Source organism: Micromys minutus, assembly GCF_963924665.1.
Source record: "Micromys minutus genome assembly, chromosome: 29".
Classification (NCBI taxonomy): domain Eukaryota; kingdom Metazoa; phylum Chordata; class Mammalia; order Rodentia; family Muridae; genus Micromys; species Micromys minutus.
Window position 1 is genome coordinate 2,552,871 of NC_137964.1, and position 17,592 is coordinate 2,570,462.

The 17,592-nt window shown below is 44.6% G+C and overlaps 1 protein-coding gene across 1 annotated transcript; it reads left to right on the forward strand.

Annotated features, from left to right (window-relative positions):
- Positions 1-1,623: 1,623 nt before the first annotated feature.
- On the forward strand, positions 1,624-6,471 carry LOC308439261 (speedy protein E4A-like; the record flags this gene model as incomplete). Its single annotated transcript, XM_080941003.1, has 4 exons — positions 1,624-1,657; positions 5,057-5,275; positions 5,765-5,823; positions 6,382-6,471. The coding sequence occupies 4 exons, from the start codon at positions 1,624-1,626 to the stop codon at positions 6,469-6,471; spliced, it is 402 nt and encodes a 133-aa protein (XP_080797129.1).
- Between the last annotated feature and the right edge of the window lie 11,121 nt (positions 6,472-17,592).

Genomic DNA, 17,592 nt, shown 5'->3' on the forward strand with positions numbered 1-17,592 from the left:
TGACTGACCTGCAGGAGGAAAAGGTCACTGAAATCAGGGATTAACTGGTCTACACAGAGCCATGTTTCTTGCATCAAATGAAATCGCAGCCTACACGCTTAAAGAGGTGATAGGAAGGAAATCACAAACCTAACTCCAACAGGTGGTGGCACGGGGGTGGGGAGTACAGTTCTAAGATGAACACTACACTGTTTTTTGTTCTGTTTTGTTTTGTTTTAATCCACAGGCATCTGGTGTACAGGTACAAAATGGTACAGGTATTTTATTTCCTATTCAAACTGTTGTAAAATACGTCGCAGTGAATGAAGATTCTGGGCTCTATATATCTGGGATCCATGTTCCATGAAGTGACATACATGTAATCCCAGCTCTCTGGAGGCTGAGACAGGAGGATCACTGACTACCAGAATAATATGGGCGACACAGGGAGTCCATGTCTCAAAAAAAAAATCAAAACGGAAAAAGGAAAAATGGTCCAGATGGGCAGACGTCCGACAAACAGTAATAAAGCGTGGTTTGTTTTCTAACTATTCATGTAAACTTGGTTACTGCTGCACATTTTTTTAAAGGGCTAAGAAATGACACTGGAAACAATGGCACTCATATAAACAAACTGGTGCACAACCTCGATAAAGTCACACACCGTCACAGACTCAGTCTTCCACGAGCAGAAAGAAGCAAGACTTTGAGCACCAGAGCATTACAATGCCTCAAGGGCAGACTCGGGGCGGGGGTGGGAAGGACCCACAGACAGAGCAAGGGTGCTGATGGACGCTGGGTGACACCTTGGGAATCCGAGTTCCTCAGTGCTAGCACACCGTCCTCGGGACAGTCCATGCAGCCCAAAGCCGCACAGATGCCCTGCTGTCAGCCGGACCAGCTCGAATCTCTCAGACCACGCGTGCTGGAGACAGTGGGGAGCCTGGGTGAACTGACACGCTACCAGCCAGGCCCAGCATCCCTCCCGCAGCCGCGATCGATCGGCGCCCTCGGGCCTCACCGAGCAAGCGGCCCCGCCGCCCCCGTTAGCCTCGGTGCGGAGCTCTGGCTAGGCCTCCCAGGCACGCACAGCGGAGTCCGTTCGCTGCCGCCCCGGAAGCTCCGGTCTCGGCACCGCAAGCTCGGTGACTCCAGCTTTGCGAGTAAAAGCTGCGGAAGGGAAAGTGGCCTCGACACTGGACCTGCAGGAAGTCACAGCGGCGCAGTGGCCCCGCACACGCACGGGCACGCGCACAGACAGCGACGCGCATGTGTAGCATCATTCCGGAAGTCCCAGTTCCAAAGCTCCCCATTCTCCCCTGGAGTTGCACAGAAACTCTATGTCCCAGAAGTCTTTGCGCGCCACCGAATCTAGGGCTCCTCGGGCAAGAATCTACCTCCCTCTCAGCAGTTTGGAGGCGGTGCTCTGAGAGCAATGGCTGCCTCCAGTCCTGCTCTTACCTTCTTCATTGTCCTCACTCCCTTTGAGCCTGGAGAAACCGCCTGCTGGGTTAAGTCCCAAATCTTGTCCTGGCCTGGGACTCCTTAAATAAAAGGAAGATTCTATTAGAAGGAAAGGAAATTGTGTGTTATTCTGGAGTAACCAAACTTCCTTCAAGTACTAGGTACAAGAAATAACCAGCTATGCTTTACAAAGAAGGAAGCGAATACACAAATGGTGGGTTTCTAGATCACACGTCTAATGCACAGAAACTCTAAAAACAGAACCAGAAAGAACATAAAGAAAGAAGAAAACAGCTATCTGTAATGTGACCTCTGGAAGATGATATTTGAGGCCAGGTGACAATGACAGTTTTCAAGATGGTACATTATGATGAACAACTCATCAATTTCTTATAGAAATAATGCCACGGTGCTCTTGGCCTAATTCTTCATGAAGATGTTGGCGTCAAATTTAATTTTAAAAAGTCTGTCAAAAGAAAAAGGTCTCTGCCGCACCGATACAGAGAGGAACAGTTTCATTGCAGAAGAACCTCTGAGCACCTTGAAGGGCCAACCATAGGATAACTACTGAGCCACCAGCAGGAGACAGAAGCATCGCTAATCCCCCTCAGATGCTGCAGGGCACACATGGTCTCAGGAGAAAGGGTGGCTGCGCCTTCTCCCAGATCCATCCTCACCTCGCCCGATAACTGAGCTGCCCGGCTGACGGTCCTTATCTCATGAAGCAAAAGCTTGGTGGTTAGAGCACTGGCTGTTCTCCCAGGAGGACCCAGATTGGTTTACCAGCACCCACACAGAGTCACACGACTGACTGTAACTCCAATTCTAGGGGATCTGTCACCCTGCTCTGGCACGCACGAGCACTATATGCTCATGGGGCACAGTCAAACATGCAGACAAAATATCCACACACATAATACATCTTTTAAAGATTTATTCATTTTATTTCTATGAGTACACTGTGGCTGTCCTCAGACACACTAGAAGAGGGCATCAGATCCCATTACAGATGGTTGTGAGCCTCCATGTGGTTGCTGGAAATTGAACTCAGGACCTCTGGAAGAGCAGTCAGTGCTCTAAACCGCTGAGCCATCTCTCCACCCTTCACACAATAAGTTTTAAAAGGGGGGGGGGGAAGTAATGTACTTTTGCAAGAATACATGGATTATAAATACAGTTACATAAACGCTTCATATCAATACAAACACATTTTAAAGAAAGATTATGAAATTAAATAAAACGCTAATAACCTCATGTGCTTTTTAAAACATTTTTTAAAAGATTTATTTACTTATTATATATAAGTACACTGTAGCTGTCTTCAGACACACTAGAAGAGGGCATCAAATCTCATTACAAATGTCTGTGAGCCACCTTGTGGTTGCTGGGACTTGAACTCAGGACCTCTGGAAGAGCAGTCAGTGCTCTTAACCAGTGAGCCATCTCTCCAGCCCTTTAGTTTTGTTTGGACTTCAGCTCTGGGTATGTGACTCTCAAGCTCTCCCACTTTCACTGTGAGAGCGTTTTACCTATGGAGCCACATTCCTGCCCTTCAGCTAATCTTAAGGTTCTATATTTGTGTGGATAAATCACATTTTGCTTAAGCACGCATCTGCCGGCACACACCCCCAATCTGCTGAGAGACACTCCAAGTGTCATTGCCTGTGGAGAGCAAGGTTACCGTGGACATCTGTGTTCAAGTTCCCGGGTGCGTTCCTTGGTAGCCGTCTGCTGGGTACTATCCAGCGGGGGAATTGCAGAGTCACCTGGTAATCCCGTGTTCCACTTAAGGAGCCACCGCCTCATTTCTCACAGTGGCTGTACCATTTCACAATCCCACCAGCGATACCGAGTGCTCACCACACTCTTGCCAACACTTGGTATTCTCCAATTTTTTTTAAATTTCAGCCATCCTCTTTGGGTGTGAACCGGTATCTCCTGGTGATTTTCATAGGCATCTTGCTTGTAAAGAACATGTCCACTGAGGGCTAGAGAGATGGCTCAATGGTTAATAGCACTGACTTCTCCTGCAGCATTCATATGATGGTTCATAAACATCTATAACTGTAGTCCCATGGTATCTGCTAACCTATTCGGGTGTGCACACAAAACACCCATATACTTAAAACAAACAAACATGCCCCCTTTGCGACTGCCCATCATTTTATTACGAACTTTTCTCATTTTGCGTGTGCATGGATGCATATGTGTCCACTCATGCCCATTTACATGTGTGTGCCCGATCATGCATGTGGAGGCCCATGTCAGAACTTACCCTCAATCATTCTTCTACCTCAGTGGATCTCAACCTAGCAATAGAAACCTCTTTGGGGATTGAGCGACCTTTTCACAGAGGCTGCCTAAGGCCATCTGCAGATCAGATATTTAGATTACAATTCATAACAGTAGCAAAAGTACAGTTATGAACTAGAAACCAAAACAATCTGTGGTTGGGCGTCACCACAGCATGAGGAACTGTGGGGCTGCAGCATGCGGAAGGTTGAGAACTCTCATTCTCTGTTAGTGAGTCTCGGCCTCTCGATCAGGGGCTCTCAAACCAAAGCCTCCTCTGTAGGCGTAGTCTCACTATTGGGCTTGCTCTAGAGATCCTGGTCTCTAGAGACAGGTCACCACACCCACCCAGATCCAAGCCACACCCACTCACTGGCGATCTGAGCTCAGGTCTTCACGCTTGCCTGGGAAGCACTTTAACTTCATGGCCATCTCTCCAGCCTCAACGGGTGAAGGCACCTGTTGCCACACTGACCATTTCAAATTGATTCTCGTGACCCATGTGGATCCAATGAGGGGGATAACTCCTGCAGGCTGTCCTATGGCTTCCATACCTGCTAACCTAACCCCCCAAAATGAAATTAAAATGTTTAATGAGGTGAAGAGTGCCTGAGGAAGACCAGATGTTTGCCTCTGAATACACACACATGCATATCCACACATGTATGAATATAAACACACATGCAGCACATGAATATAATTTACTTTTATATGTGTGTGCTGCCTGCATGCCTGAGAGCACACCACATGTGTGCAGTACCATTGAAGACCAGAAGATGGCATCAGTTCCTCCTGGCACTACAGTTACAGGTGCTTGTGAGCCACCATGTGGATAATTAATTAATCCCGGCCTTCTGGAGAAGCAATCAGTGCTCTTAGCTATGAAGTCATCTTTCCATCCCCATCAGTTTAAGCAGCAATGAGAAGAAACAGGACCACATCTCCATGGCAACCTGTGTATGGAAGTTCTTGAAGATTGACATGAGGAGGGAAGCCAGGCTCAGGTGTCTCACAGACTAAAACTGTAGAACAAGGGAAGGGGTTAGGCAACAAGAATCAAAGACAGGACAGAGAAGAGGGGACACAACAAGAGACATTCTATTTATGGGACAATATGTCTCTAATGAAGAAGAATCTTGAAGGAACGAGAGAGGGGACAGGCACAAAGTGAGGGAGCAGGTAGATGCCACCCCAGAGGGAAATGGCACTGTGGCTTGGGGAAAGGCAGCAGCTGAAGAGGTTTGGGGTGTTTGGAGTACTGTGGGGCAGGGTGGAGATCCTCAAGCCTGAGCTTGACACTGGGTGGGCTTTCTTCACATAGAATCAAGGGTGGAAGCCAGTCCCCAGCCTCTATCCAACAGCCCAAAGAGGAAGAGAGACTTGTCATCAGATTCTGAGGATGACCTGGCAGAGCTACTGGAACCTGATCCCCAGCCAGTGTGGTCAGTGGAGACACTGTGTGGGCTCAGGATGAGGCTGAAGAGGCAGCGCGTGTCTACAGTGCGGCCTGAACACCACAAAGTCTTCACCAAGCTGCTCGGTAAGAAATGCCCGCACAGCTCGCTCCTTAAGCAAAAGAAGGAACTTCCAGTCAACCCCCTTCCCTGTGGAAAGTCTGCCCTCACAGCCCCTGTTGTGATTTAACTCTGACTTTGCTGAGCTGGGGCATTTCACCCACACAAACAAAACACGTCCATGTTTATGTTCTCATATGACACCAATTTGTATGATCTGCTGTTGAGGCATCTTGGTCCTTGGTTCTGTGTAGCTCAGTGATGGGAACCTTGTGTAGTATATGCCAGACCCTGGAATGATCTTAGAACTACATACAAAAGGCATCTAAGCATGCATACATGCCACTGTATTCTAAGCATCCTGCCAGGAGTCTCAGGTGGAGTCCTTGCCACACATGTCTGCTATAACCTTTGCTCCTGTGTCTAACCTGACCCCTCCCCAGGGAGCCAGTTCTCCTGGCTCCAGCTCCCGAACCGTTCCTGTTCACACTGTAACAAGTGTGCTTCCTTCACAGAGGATCCCGTGGTGAAAAGATTCCTGACCTGGGACAAGATGTTCAGGGTGTCAGACAAGGTGAGGGGTCCTGCTCTGAGCTGGCCTCTTGCTCCTGTCCTGCCTGGGGAAGGATCCCACTAACCCACTCTCCTCTGCCCCTCTGTGGTTCCACCTGAAGCCACACGGTCCTGGCCCTTGATACCCTGCCAATGTCTCTCTGCAAGGACTGGCAGCTTCATACAGAGTGGACAGGAGGCTCCTGCCTCACTGGGGACCTTGGGATCTGAGCCCAAGGCACCCATCTTACCCTGGGAATTGTCTCTTCTCCCCCCACAGCTCTCTGGGGTTTTTTGCTCCAGCTGGACAAGATCCTCCTTGTCCCTGCTGGCCTAAACCCTCCCTCAGGACTGACCCAGAGCCAGCCATGCTCATACAGGCTGCAGCCAGCCATGCAGTCATGCAGGAGCAGCAAGGGCACCTGCTCATGCCCCTCCACCTCCCCTTGCCCACACCGCAGGCACCAAAACTCCAAGCTCCTCTCTGAACCTCATGCCTACCTCTGCCACCCTTCCTCTGTCCCTACATTCCTCCTCTCCAGAGTGTGACCTCTCCTCTCTTGTCTTCTCTCTCCACCAGTATCTCCTGTCTATGGTCATAGCTTATTTCAGCCGTGCTGGGCTCTTCTCCTGGCAGTATAGGCCAATCCACTTCTTCCTGGCTCTGTGAGTATTTGGCTTCTCCTTCTGGTCACCGTACCCTACCTGAGGCCCCATCTAAGTGTTATCCCAGATGTCCTCAGTCCCGGCCTCCCCAACCACAGCAGCGGAAGGCCTGTGGTTTCCTATAATTGGTCCATTTCTCAGGCCCTTTGAAGGAGGCACCTCAGGGCTCAGATGTGGAGGGAAGAACCTTCAAAGTATAGCATTTGAGTCATATGTTTGGAATTGAAAGATTTAATATATTCCATAAATGTAATTGGCATCTATGAAGGTTTATCGTAGAATTATTTATTATGGATGATTTTAAAATATTGTGGATTTGGAAGCACGCAGTTCTCACAGTTTTGTGATGAATGACATTCATGCATGTAAGTATTTTCACTCTAGGAGGAGACTTATGGTTTTTCTTCATTTGTTTTATTTTGTTTTTTATTTTGTTTTGGGGCAGAGCCTCACTATATAGCCCAGCCTGGCCTTTAGCTTGCTTCATAGACTAGGTGAGCCTCAAACTCACAGAGATCCACCTGCCTCTGCTTCCCCAGTGCTGGGATTAAGGGTGTGTGCCACTATGCCGTGTGGGTTGTTAAAAATTTATTATAACTGTACATAGATTCTACTTGTTACTCGTGTTTGAATCTTTGTTTGAAGTTTACGCGTTATTACTGAGATGTGAAGAAGTGTTACTAGCTTCCTTTGATTTAAAGGTAATATGTATTTCGAAAGTGTTTTTAATGAATTCTCTTTTGTCAACACCGATTCTCTCATCCCTCTGCAGAGGCCAAGGCTGCCCCTCTTATTTATTTCCTTTGTGTACTTTATGTTCTTTTACATGTATGGCTGTTTTGCCTGTTGTGCAGCAGATGCATGCAGTACCCACACAAGCCAGCAGAGGGCATAGAATCCTCGGGCACCAGAGTTACAGTTGTGAGCCAGGAAGTGGATGCTGGGAATTGAACCCAGGTCCTCTGGAAGAGCAACCAGTGTGATGGCCTTCTCACTGCTTTCTCATGTCATGTTTTTAATTTTACGTGTGTGTGTGTGTGTGTGTGTGTGTGTGTGTGTGTGTAGGTCAGAAGACAGTTGGGGTCTCAGGAGTTGGTTTCCTCCCCCTGTGTGAGGCCTGGGGGTTGAACTTAGGTCATCAGGATTGGTTGCTGTTGCCCATTGAGTCTTCCCATGTTATGTGCCTTTGAAAGACACCACACAGCATTTCCTGCAGCGGAAGACGGTAAAGGTGAACTTCCTTCTGTTCTCAAGCCTTCTGATCCTGTCAATATAAATTGCTTGCTGCTTAGTGTTGTCTAACAGGATTCTGCTCATGTGATCAATTTAACTCTTAAGAATCCTGGTGTCATTTACTTATTTGCTTCTCTCTCTGCTGGGTTTGTTTGTTTGTTTGTTTGTTTGGTTGGTTGGTTGGTTGTTTTGTTTTGTTTTTGTTTTTAAGATGGGGCCTCATATATATCCTCAGCTGGGATGTGTAACTTGGAATCCTGATCCTTCTGCCTCCACCCCTGGTGCACTGACCTTGCAGGCCTTCACTCTCAGTATCTGAGGTTGGAGGGTGGAACCCTGGTGCAGCAGTTTGAATAGTGACGGCCCCCATGGACTCATATGTCTGAATACTTAGCCCACAGGGAGTGACACTATTAGGAGGTGTGGCCTTGTTGGAGAAAATGTGTCTCTGTGTGGGTGGGGTTTCAGGTCCTATGCGCAGCTCCACCCAGTGCAGAAGAGAGTCTTCTTCTGGCTGCCTTCAGATCAAGATGTAGAACTCTCGGCTTTTCCAGCACCGTGTCTGCCTGGATGCTTCCTGCCATGATGATAATGGACTGAACCTCTGAAACTGTAAGCCGGCCCCAACTAGATGTTTCCCTTTATAAAAGTTGCCTTGGTCCTGGTGAATCTTCACACAATGGAAACCCTAAGACACTGGGGTTTCTTGCATGCTGGGAAAACACTCTACCGACTATGATACATCCCCAGAACCTGAGTTAGAATTATTTTTAATATAGAAAAGTATTAAAGAAGGCTCAGTGAGTAATATACTCTTGCAGCATGAGCACAAGGACCTGAGTTCAACCACTAACACCCACAGAAGGAAGGGTGTGGTCATGCATGCTTTGTAAACTCAGTGCAGAGTGGGAGGGCATCTTGGAGGTGGAAGTGTCAGAGAATACAGAAGCCAGTGGAGAAGGGAGCACCTGGGAACATTATATCAGTCATAAGCAAACAAAACTAAAGAGGCCCAGCAAGATGCTCATCAGGGAAGTGAGGTGAAAAGATGTACCCACTGTGGGAAGTACCAATCCCTAAGCTAGGAGCCTGCCCACTCCCAAGGCTAGCACCATCCCAAGGCTGGGATCCTGCCCAATATGGGTGGCACCATTCCCTAGATTGGGAGCCAGGACTGTATAAAAAGGAAAAAAAGAGCCAAGCACTAGCATCCACCCATCATTCTCTGCTTCCTGACTGTGGATGTGATGTGACCAGCTGCTTGATGGTTCCTGCTGCCTTGACTTTCCTACCGTAATGGACTACACATCTGAACTGTGAGCCAGAATAAACTCTCCCTTCCTATTAAGTTCTTTTTGTCAGGGCATAACTAAAACAAACAAACAAAAAGGTGTATACATATATAATTATAAAAGGGATTTTTTTTAACTTGCTAACACAGTTGGATGATGCACAGTTCAACCCTGGTCATCTTCAGGCTGAAGAGCTAGAAAACCTACTAACAGCTCAATCTAAAAGTCTGCAAGCCTCAGTGCAAAAAGGATCCATGATGTAGCCCAATGTAAGGCTACAGACCTTGAAAGCCTGAAAAGGTTGGCATGTCTATCTGGAGAGATGGATTACTGTGTAAAAGCATTTCTCATGCAAGCAGGAGATAAAAACTATGCAAAAGCCAGACATGTAACTCAAGCAAATGTAATCCAAGCAATCCTTAAAAAACAATGGAAAACAGAAACAAACACACACACACACACACACACACAGAGAGAGAGAGAGAGAGAGAGACAGAGACAGAGACAGAGACAGAGACAGGCAGAGATAGAGAGACAGGCAGAGACAGAGCATATCTGGAGTCTCATGGCCACGGATGCTGACACCATCTCTGGCACCTCATTCCTCTCTCAGACTGCCAATCCCTCAGCTTCTTGTATAGAGCTTCCCACATCCAGACTGTATGCATTTTACCATTAGATCCGTCCCAAGCTTGCCTGGAAACGTGCCCATAGCCACCACCCAAATCCAGTCTCAGTGCAATCACACGGCCAGTCAAGATCAGCCTTCTTTTTTAATATGATTTATTTTTATTGATTCTACATCCTGATCATAGCCCCTTCCTCCTCTCCACCCAGACTCACCCCTACAAATCCCTCCCCCACCACCCCCTGTCCTTCTTCTTAGAGAAGGGGGAGGCCCCTCTTGGGTACCATCTCACCCTGGGATATCTAGTCCCAGCATGACTAGGCACATTCTCTACCAATGAGTCCCAACATGGTAGTCCAGGAAGGGGATCCGATTACAGGGAACTGAGACAGCCCCCACTCCACTTGTCAGAGGATGCACATGAAGACAAAGCCGCACATCTGTTACAAATGTTTAAGGGCCCTAGGCTCATCCCTGGGAGCTTTTTGGTTAGTGACCCAGCCTTTATGAGCTCTCATGGGCCCTTGTAGGTTGGCTCTGTAGGTTTTCCTGTGGTGTCCTTGACCCCTTTGACTTGCCCACTTCTATCCCCCACTCTTCCACAAGACTCCCTGGGCTCCACCTGATGCTTGGCTGTGGGCCTTCAGTCAACAGCAGAAAGAAATTAGTGTGTGCATGCTCAGTTACTGACTTGCTTATGTTCAGCTGTTTTTTCACAGCTCAGAATGTTCTGCCTAGGGATTTGGTTTGTCAATGCTTTGCCCATAGTGGGTGGATCATATCAATTAAGGCAATCCCCCATAGACATGGCCACAGGCTATCAGTGGAACAGTCTCTCACTGAGACTCTCTTCTCAATGATTCTAGGTGGTGTTGATTTGACATTTAAAGCTAATCATCACAATGATCACACTCATTTCCCAAATATTATCAAAATAAATTGAATATTTATACTTTAGTTGATATTTAAGTGTCTGTATATGTGTATGTGTGTGCATGTATGTGTGTAGGCAGATTAATATATACAAAGTCAGGTGCAGGCATGATATGGCAAGCATGGAGGTCAGAGGGCAACCCCCAGTGTCTATCCTTGCCTCCCTCCTTGTTAGAGACAGGCTTTCTTTGCTACTCACCACTGATTATTCCCGGCCTGCGAGCCTGTGGGAATTCTCCTGTCTCACAACAGCAGCAATGGGGTTACAAGCATGTGCTTCTATGCCCATCTTTGCGTGAGTTTTATGGTTTGAATTGGCAATATGGCTCAGCAGTTAAGAGTTCCGGACTTCACAAAGGATCTAGATTTGGTTCCAGCTTCAGGTGGTCCAATGTCTTGTTATGACTTTTGTGGAAACTGCTCACACATGGTACACAAACATACATGAAGGCAAAATAGTCACTCACACAAACTAATAATAAACAAATCCTTAAAAATAATGTGTAATAATATAAAATAACTTGGTTCAACTCTTACCAAGAAAGTGAAAGACCTGTATGACAAGAATTTCAAGTCTCTGAAGAAACTGAAGATATCAGAAAATAGAAAGATTGCCCATGCTCATAGACCAGTAGGGTTAAATTAACATAGCAAAAACTACCATCGTACCAAAAGCAACTGAGAGGCAAAACCTACTCCATCTTGGGACCAGCCTCCATTTAAAATTTCTTTTAAAATGAAGAGCCCGAGAACTTAACCTGCACCTGAACCAGGAAGGACCCCATGGCTTGTCCTTGGCCCATACCCCAGAGTTACTCCATAGCTACTTCCTAACAACAGTCAACCAAGATTAGTCTAGTTGTTTCAAATGCACTTTCAGACCCTTTGTAATTGTTCATGGCTTTGCTTCAGAGCACCTGTCAGCTCATCACATTCAATTAGATGCCTCCCTGACTGGAACCCCTCTTACTTGCTCTCCATGTCCTATAAAACCTTGTCCGGCTGGAGGCTCAAGGCTGCTTCACCGTCCTGTCTTGCTGCATCCAGGTCAGCAGTGAGGAAGTCCGAGCTCAAGCGTGAAATAAAGAGACCCTAGTGTGATTGCATCAGAGTCGGCTCCTTGATGGTCTTTTGGGGCTCAAGAATGAGGCACAACACAATCTACCAATTCAATGCAATTCCATCAAAATTCCAATGCAATTCTTTATAGACCATGAAAGCAATTCTCAACTTCATATGGGAAAAAACAAAAAAACAAAATAACAAAAAAAAAAAAAAAAAAAAAAAAAAAAAACAGGATAACTGTAACAATCTTGAACAATAAAAGAACTTCTAGAGGTGTCACCATCTCTGATTTTAAACTGCATTACAGAGCAATAGTGATAGAAACCACAGGGCATTGGCATAAAAACAGATGGTTGATCAGTAGACTCTATGTGAAGACCCAGAAGTAAACACAAATACTTATGGAGATATAATTTTTGACAAGGAAGCCAAAAATGTACAATGAAAAAAAAAAGAAAGCATCTTTTCAATATGTGCTGGTCTAATTGGATGTCTAAATGTAGAAGGATAGAAATAAATCCATATTTATCACTCTGCACAAAACTCAAGCCCATGTGGATCAAAGACTTCAACATAAAACTGGACACACTAAATCTAACAGAACTGGGAAACTTCCCTGAACATGTTAGTACAGGGACAACTTCCTAAACAGAACACCAATAGCTCAGGCACTAAGATCAACAATTAATAAATAGGACCCTCATGAAACCGAAACACTTCTGTAAGCCCAAGGACAGCACTGATGGGAGAAAACAGCAGCATACAGAATGGGAAAAGATCTTCACCAACCCTATATCCAACAAAGGACTAGTATCCAAAATATAGAGAACTCAAGAAGTTAGACACAACAAACCAAGTAACCCAATTAAAACTGGGTTACAGAGCTAAACAGAGAACTCTCAACAGAAAAATCTCTTTGGAAGACAAGCACTTAAAAGTTCAAAATTCTTAGTTATTTGGGAAATGCAAATCAAAACAACCCTGAGATTCTATTTCATACTCATCAGAATGCTAAGGCCAACAAATTAAGTGACAGCTCATGCTGCCAAGGTTGTGAAGCAAGGGGACAACTCCTCCATTGCTGGGAAGAGTACAAACTTGTACAACTACTTTGGAAATCAGTCTGGCAATTTTTTTTATAAAATCAGCATTAGTTCTACCTCAAAATCCAGGTATACTACTCTTGGGTATATACCCAAAAGATGTTTCACCATACCACAAGGATACTTGCTCAACTATGTTCACAGCAGTTTTATTTGTGATAGTCAAAAATAGAAAACAACCTAGTGTCCCTCAACTGAAGAATGGATAAAGAAGATGTGGTACATCTACACAATGGAATACCACTCAGCTATTGAAAACAAAGACATTGTGAATTTGCACACAAGAGGATGGAACTAGAAAATATCCTGAGTGAGGTAACCCAGACCCAGAAAGACACACATGGTATGTACTCACTAATAACTGGGTATTAGTCCTAAAATACAGGATAACCATCCTATAATCAACATACCCAAAGAAGGTCCAGGGAAGGATGTCTGAATCTCACTCAGAAAATGATATAAAATAGACATTGGAGGGAATAGGGAACTGGGTGGGAGGGGGGATAGAGGGGGGGGAATAATGTGGGGATCAGTGTGGGGAGAAGGGGGGCAGAGAGGGCCAGGAGAGAGAACTGAAATCGGAGGAAGGGCATCTCTAGGAAGAGCCAGAGATCTGAGGTGGGGAGGCTTCTGGGAGTCTAAGGGGTGACCCAAGCTGAGACTCTTAGCAGCTGAGACATGGAGACTTAAGTGGCCACCTCCTGTACCCAAGTGGGACTTCCAGTGGAGGGATTGGGACACCAACTCACCCACAAAACCTTTGACCCAAAATTAGTCCTGCCTCCAAGATGTGCAGGGATAAAGATGGAGCAGATTGAGGAAATGGCCAACCAATGACTGGTCCAACTTGAGACCCAGCCCATGGAAGAGACACAGCCTCTGACACTATTAATGATACTCTGTTATGCTTGCAGGAGCCTAGCATAACTGTATTCTGAGAGGCCTCATCCAGTGTTGGAAGCTAGCTCAGCACTAGAACAGTATGAAGAAAGACAAAGTGCAGAACATAGAGGTAGGTTTAAAGACTGATGGTCTTGGGCTGGAGAGATGGCTCAGTGATTAAGAGCACTCTGAATGTGCTTCCGGAGGTCTTGAGTTCTATTCCCAGCAACCACCTGGTGGCTCATGGCCATCTGTAATGGGATCTGATGCCCTCTTTTGGTGTGTCTGAGGACAGCTACAGTGTACTTAAACATAAAATAAATCTGAAGAAGAAGGAGGAGGAGGAGGAAGAGGAAGAAGAGGAAGGAGAAGAAGAAGGAGGAGGCTGATGGTCTCTGGCCTAAATTTTCTAACTATGCTAAATGCTGAAAGCTGTTGGCTTCTAAGAAAACCCTAATGACTTGCTTATTCCGAGGTTAAAAACTATTTGCTTGGGTGACTAACACCTGTAGCCCAACAACTGGGGATTAAGTAAAAGATTAATTGTTAGGACATTTTTCTCTCTTGCCCAGAAGCCTTGCCTCTCATTTGTCAGATGGGAGGGAGGTTTGGAGCAACAAACTATTGAATGAGGAGAAAAGAGTTACTTGCAGAAGGAAAAACTTTTACATGCATAAACTCTCATACATTTATATACACACTCAAGCACGCATATTCATACACCTCCATGCATTCCAGTTGGGTTCAGCTACTTACTTGTCTCATAATTACATACTTACATACACACATCGATACTTACATATATGCATATGGAGTGAAGATCAAGTACCAGTGCAGAAGGAACCTGTTCATTCTGGATGAAAAATGATCTACAATCTTTATTACAAGGAGAAAGAAAACACATTTACCCTTTTATTGCTAAATAAATTAAACCCAAGTCTGTAAGAAGAAAGCTTTATCTTTAGTAAGAGAAAGCCTGCCTTTTTGTTAAGAAAAGACTTGCTCTGTCCCATGGCAAAGAGAAACCTACCTGCTGTTTCTGCTTTCTCTGCAGCTTCTTTGTCCCTCTTTCTCTCTGCATTCTGCGTATTGCTCTCCTAATTTTTAAGTTCCGTTTTAAATTCTAAGTTACTGTACTCCGCTGTCGCTCTTCCTCCTCCAAGTCTTGTTTTCTCCCCTGCTCTGATAAAATAATACCATGCAATGCAATTGTTCCTAGTCTTTTCTAGGGACATAGATTATATGGCTTTTTCAAGTATTCTTTTTTGATTGTTTTAATAAAAGTTCACAGAAGTTCAAACACAAATTAAAATTATGAACTGAATAAAAAGTTTACAACAGAGTTGTTTACACATGTTTTTATTAAGAGTAATTATCTGGCTAAACATTAATTTTCTGTCACTCATGCAACAAGTTCATAAAGAGTTAAAAACCATAATATTTGTAACTAAGTTATTAGTGAAGTTTTGTATAGATAAACCCAGTCAATATCTTATCTTCTGTCCTTGCACCTACAATTACTTGTTAATTCCCTTTTATGACCTTTGGTTAATTGTTTTACAACCTCTTGGAATGTGTTCTAAGTTGTAAATGCCTACTTGTTATCTCAGAAGCAATTAACTGGTGACACTTGAAGACTGGCAGAGTTCTCATTGCAGTTTTGATTATCAGAGAGGACTTAATATCAGTCCGATTATAAAAGAGCTTAATTACTAATATCATTTTAGAAATTCTTATAGGATCATCATGAAAAATTAAGAAATTGTCTATTTGTCTAAATAGCATCACTATAAGACAGCACATCTTCATTGATCTGCAGAAATCTGACCAAAAGGGTGGGCTACTACCTAATGATTAATATATATGTTTAATAATAACAGGAAAAGCATATTAATAGCAAGAATCTTTCCTAAAATGTAGTCTGTTCAGCCTTGCCTAGATGGGCACATTCATTATGGCTTTACAGTCCACAGTGAAACCAGCTCGGGAAGACTTGTGGAAGAACAGGGGAGGGAATTGGGGAAGCTCAAGGGCATCATGGGCACCACAAGAAGACCTACAGAATCAACTAACATGGGCCATGGAGGCTCACAGAACCTGAAACACCAACCAAAGAGCACGCAGGGACTGGCACTAGGCCCCCTACACACTTGTAGCAGATGTACAGCTTGGTCCTCATTGTGTCCCCTCACAATCGGAGTAGGGGCTGTCTCTGAGTTTGTTGCCTGCCTTTGGATCCCCTTTCTCCTAGCTGGGCTGCCTTGTCTGGCCTCGGTGAGAGAGGATGTATTTAATCCTACTGCAACTTGAGTGACAGGGCAGGTTGGTACCCATGGGAGGGCTTCCCCTTCTCTGAGATGTGGAGGGGGAAACAGGGGAAGGGGAGAGTCATGTAAGCTTGGGTCTGAGAGGAGGAGAAGAGGGGGCTGTGATCAGGATGTAAAGAGAACTTTTAAAAAGTAATGTGTAGCTGGGTGGTGGTGGCCACACCTTTAATCCTAGCACTTGGGAGACAGGGCAGGCAGATTTCTGAGCTCAAGGCCAGCCTGGTCTACAGAATGAGTTCCAGGCCATCCAGGGCTATACAGAAACCAAAATCAACAACAAACAAAGGAAACAACAAAAACGTGTAGAGAGATAGAAGAAAAGGCCGGATGCCAACTTCTGCCCTCATCTGCATGCTCATGTGTATACATCTTCATGAACACAAATACACACAGAGATGTACACACAAGATCTCTCCTTATCTGCTATAGGTTGGTAATTATTATATAGTCTTTTTTATATATTAGGCCCTCTGCCCTTGTAGAAAAATTCATTCATTTTTTTCTTCATTAATTTCAGTGATGTGACACACAGTCACGTCAGACAAATGATACACAAGAGAAAGGCATCAGAGAGATCAGAGTAACAGATAAGGAGATAGCTCAATGCTTAAAGCTCTTGCCTTCTGAGTAGCAAGCTTGAAGACCAGGTTTGGATCCCCACACCCTGTAAATGCCAGGTGGGAATGGTAGCTTTTCTGTAATTCTGGCTCTGGGAAAGCAGAGATGGGAGCTGTGTGTCCTCAGAGGAAGCTGGAGAGACTCAGTATATTGGAGAATTCTGTGTCCTCAGGGGGACGCTCCCTTAATGAATAAGGTAGTGAGCTATCATGGAAGACATCAGAAACCAACTGAAAACCTCCACTTGCCCCTACACAAACATCCTTACATATACACTAAACTAAACACAGGTGAGCATGAAGTCATAACATACACATACACACACACACACACACACACACACACACAGAGAGAGAGAGAGAGAGAGAGAGAGAGAGAGAGAGAGAGAGAGAGAACACAGCCATCACTGTGACTTACATAGAGAACATGAAAAACATTTCATCTTTATTGTCTGTCACCAGAAGAAGGACCTCATAACATGGATTTTCTTTCAAACACAAACCCTCTTAAAAATAATATACAAATATGTCCAAGTGTTTTAAAGTGCCACAGTTTAATGTTCATATGCAACAATGGAGACAAAATACCAAATAAACAAAAATATATTCATAGGATATAGGGTTATGGTACCTAGATATAAGACAAATAGATATATAAGTTTAATAGATAAAAAAGACAAAATTCCTCTAGTGAGTGAAGTAGTTACGCATATATAAAAGTTATAAGAGGCATTATAAAATATGAGAACAGCATGTTCTCAAAACAGTAACTATCATAAAATGTTTAATATGCTAATTGTTCTGTAGTCAACATATAATAAAGTTTATTAATAATACAACAACTTGTTATATATACTAATATTTCAATAAAATTTGTGATATGTTAAAGTTACAATTATATAAAGTTACAATTATATAAATCAAATACTGTATTTTGAAGGTTCTTCCCTCCATATCTGAACCCTGAGGTGCCTCCTTCAAAGGGCCTGAGAAATGGAGACCAATTATAGGAAACCACAGGCCTTCTGCTGCTATGGTTGAGGAG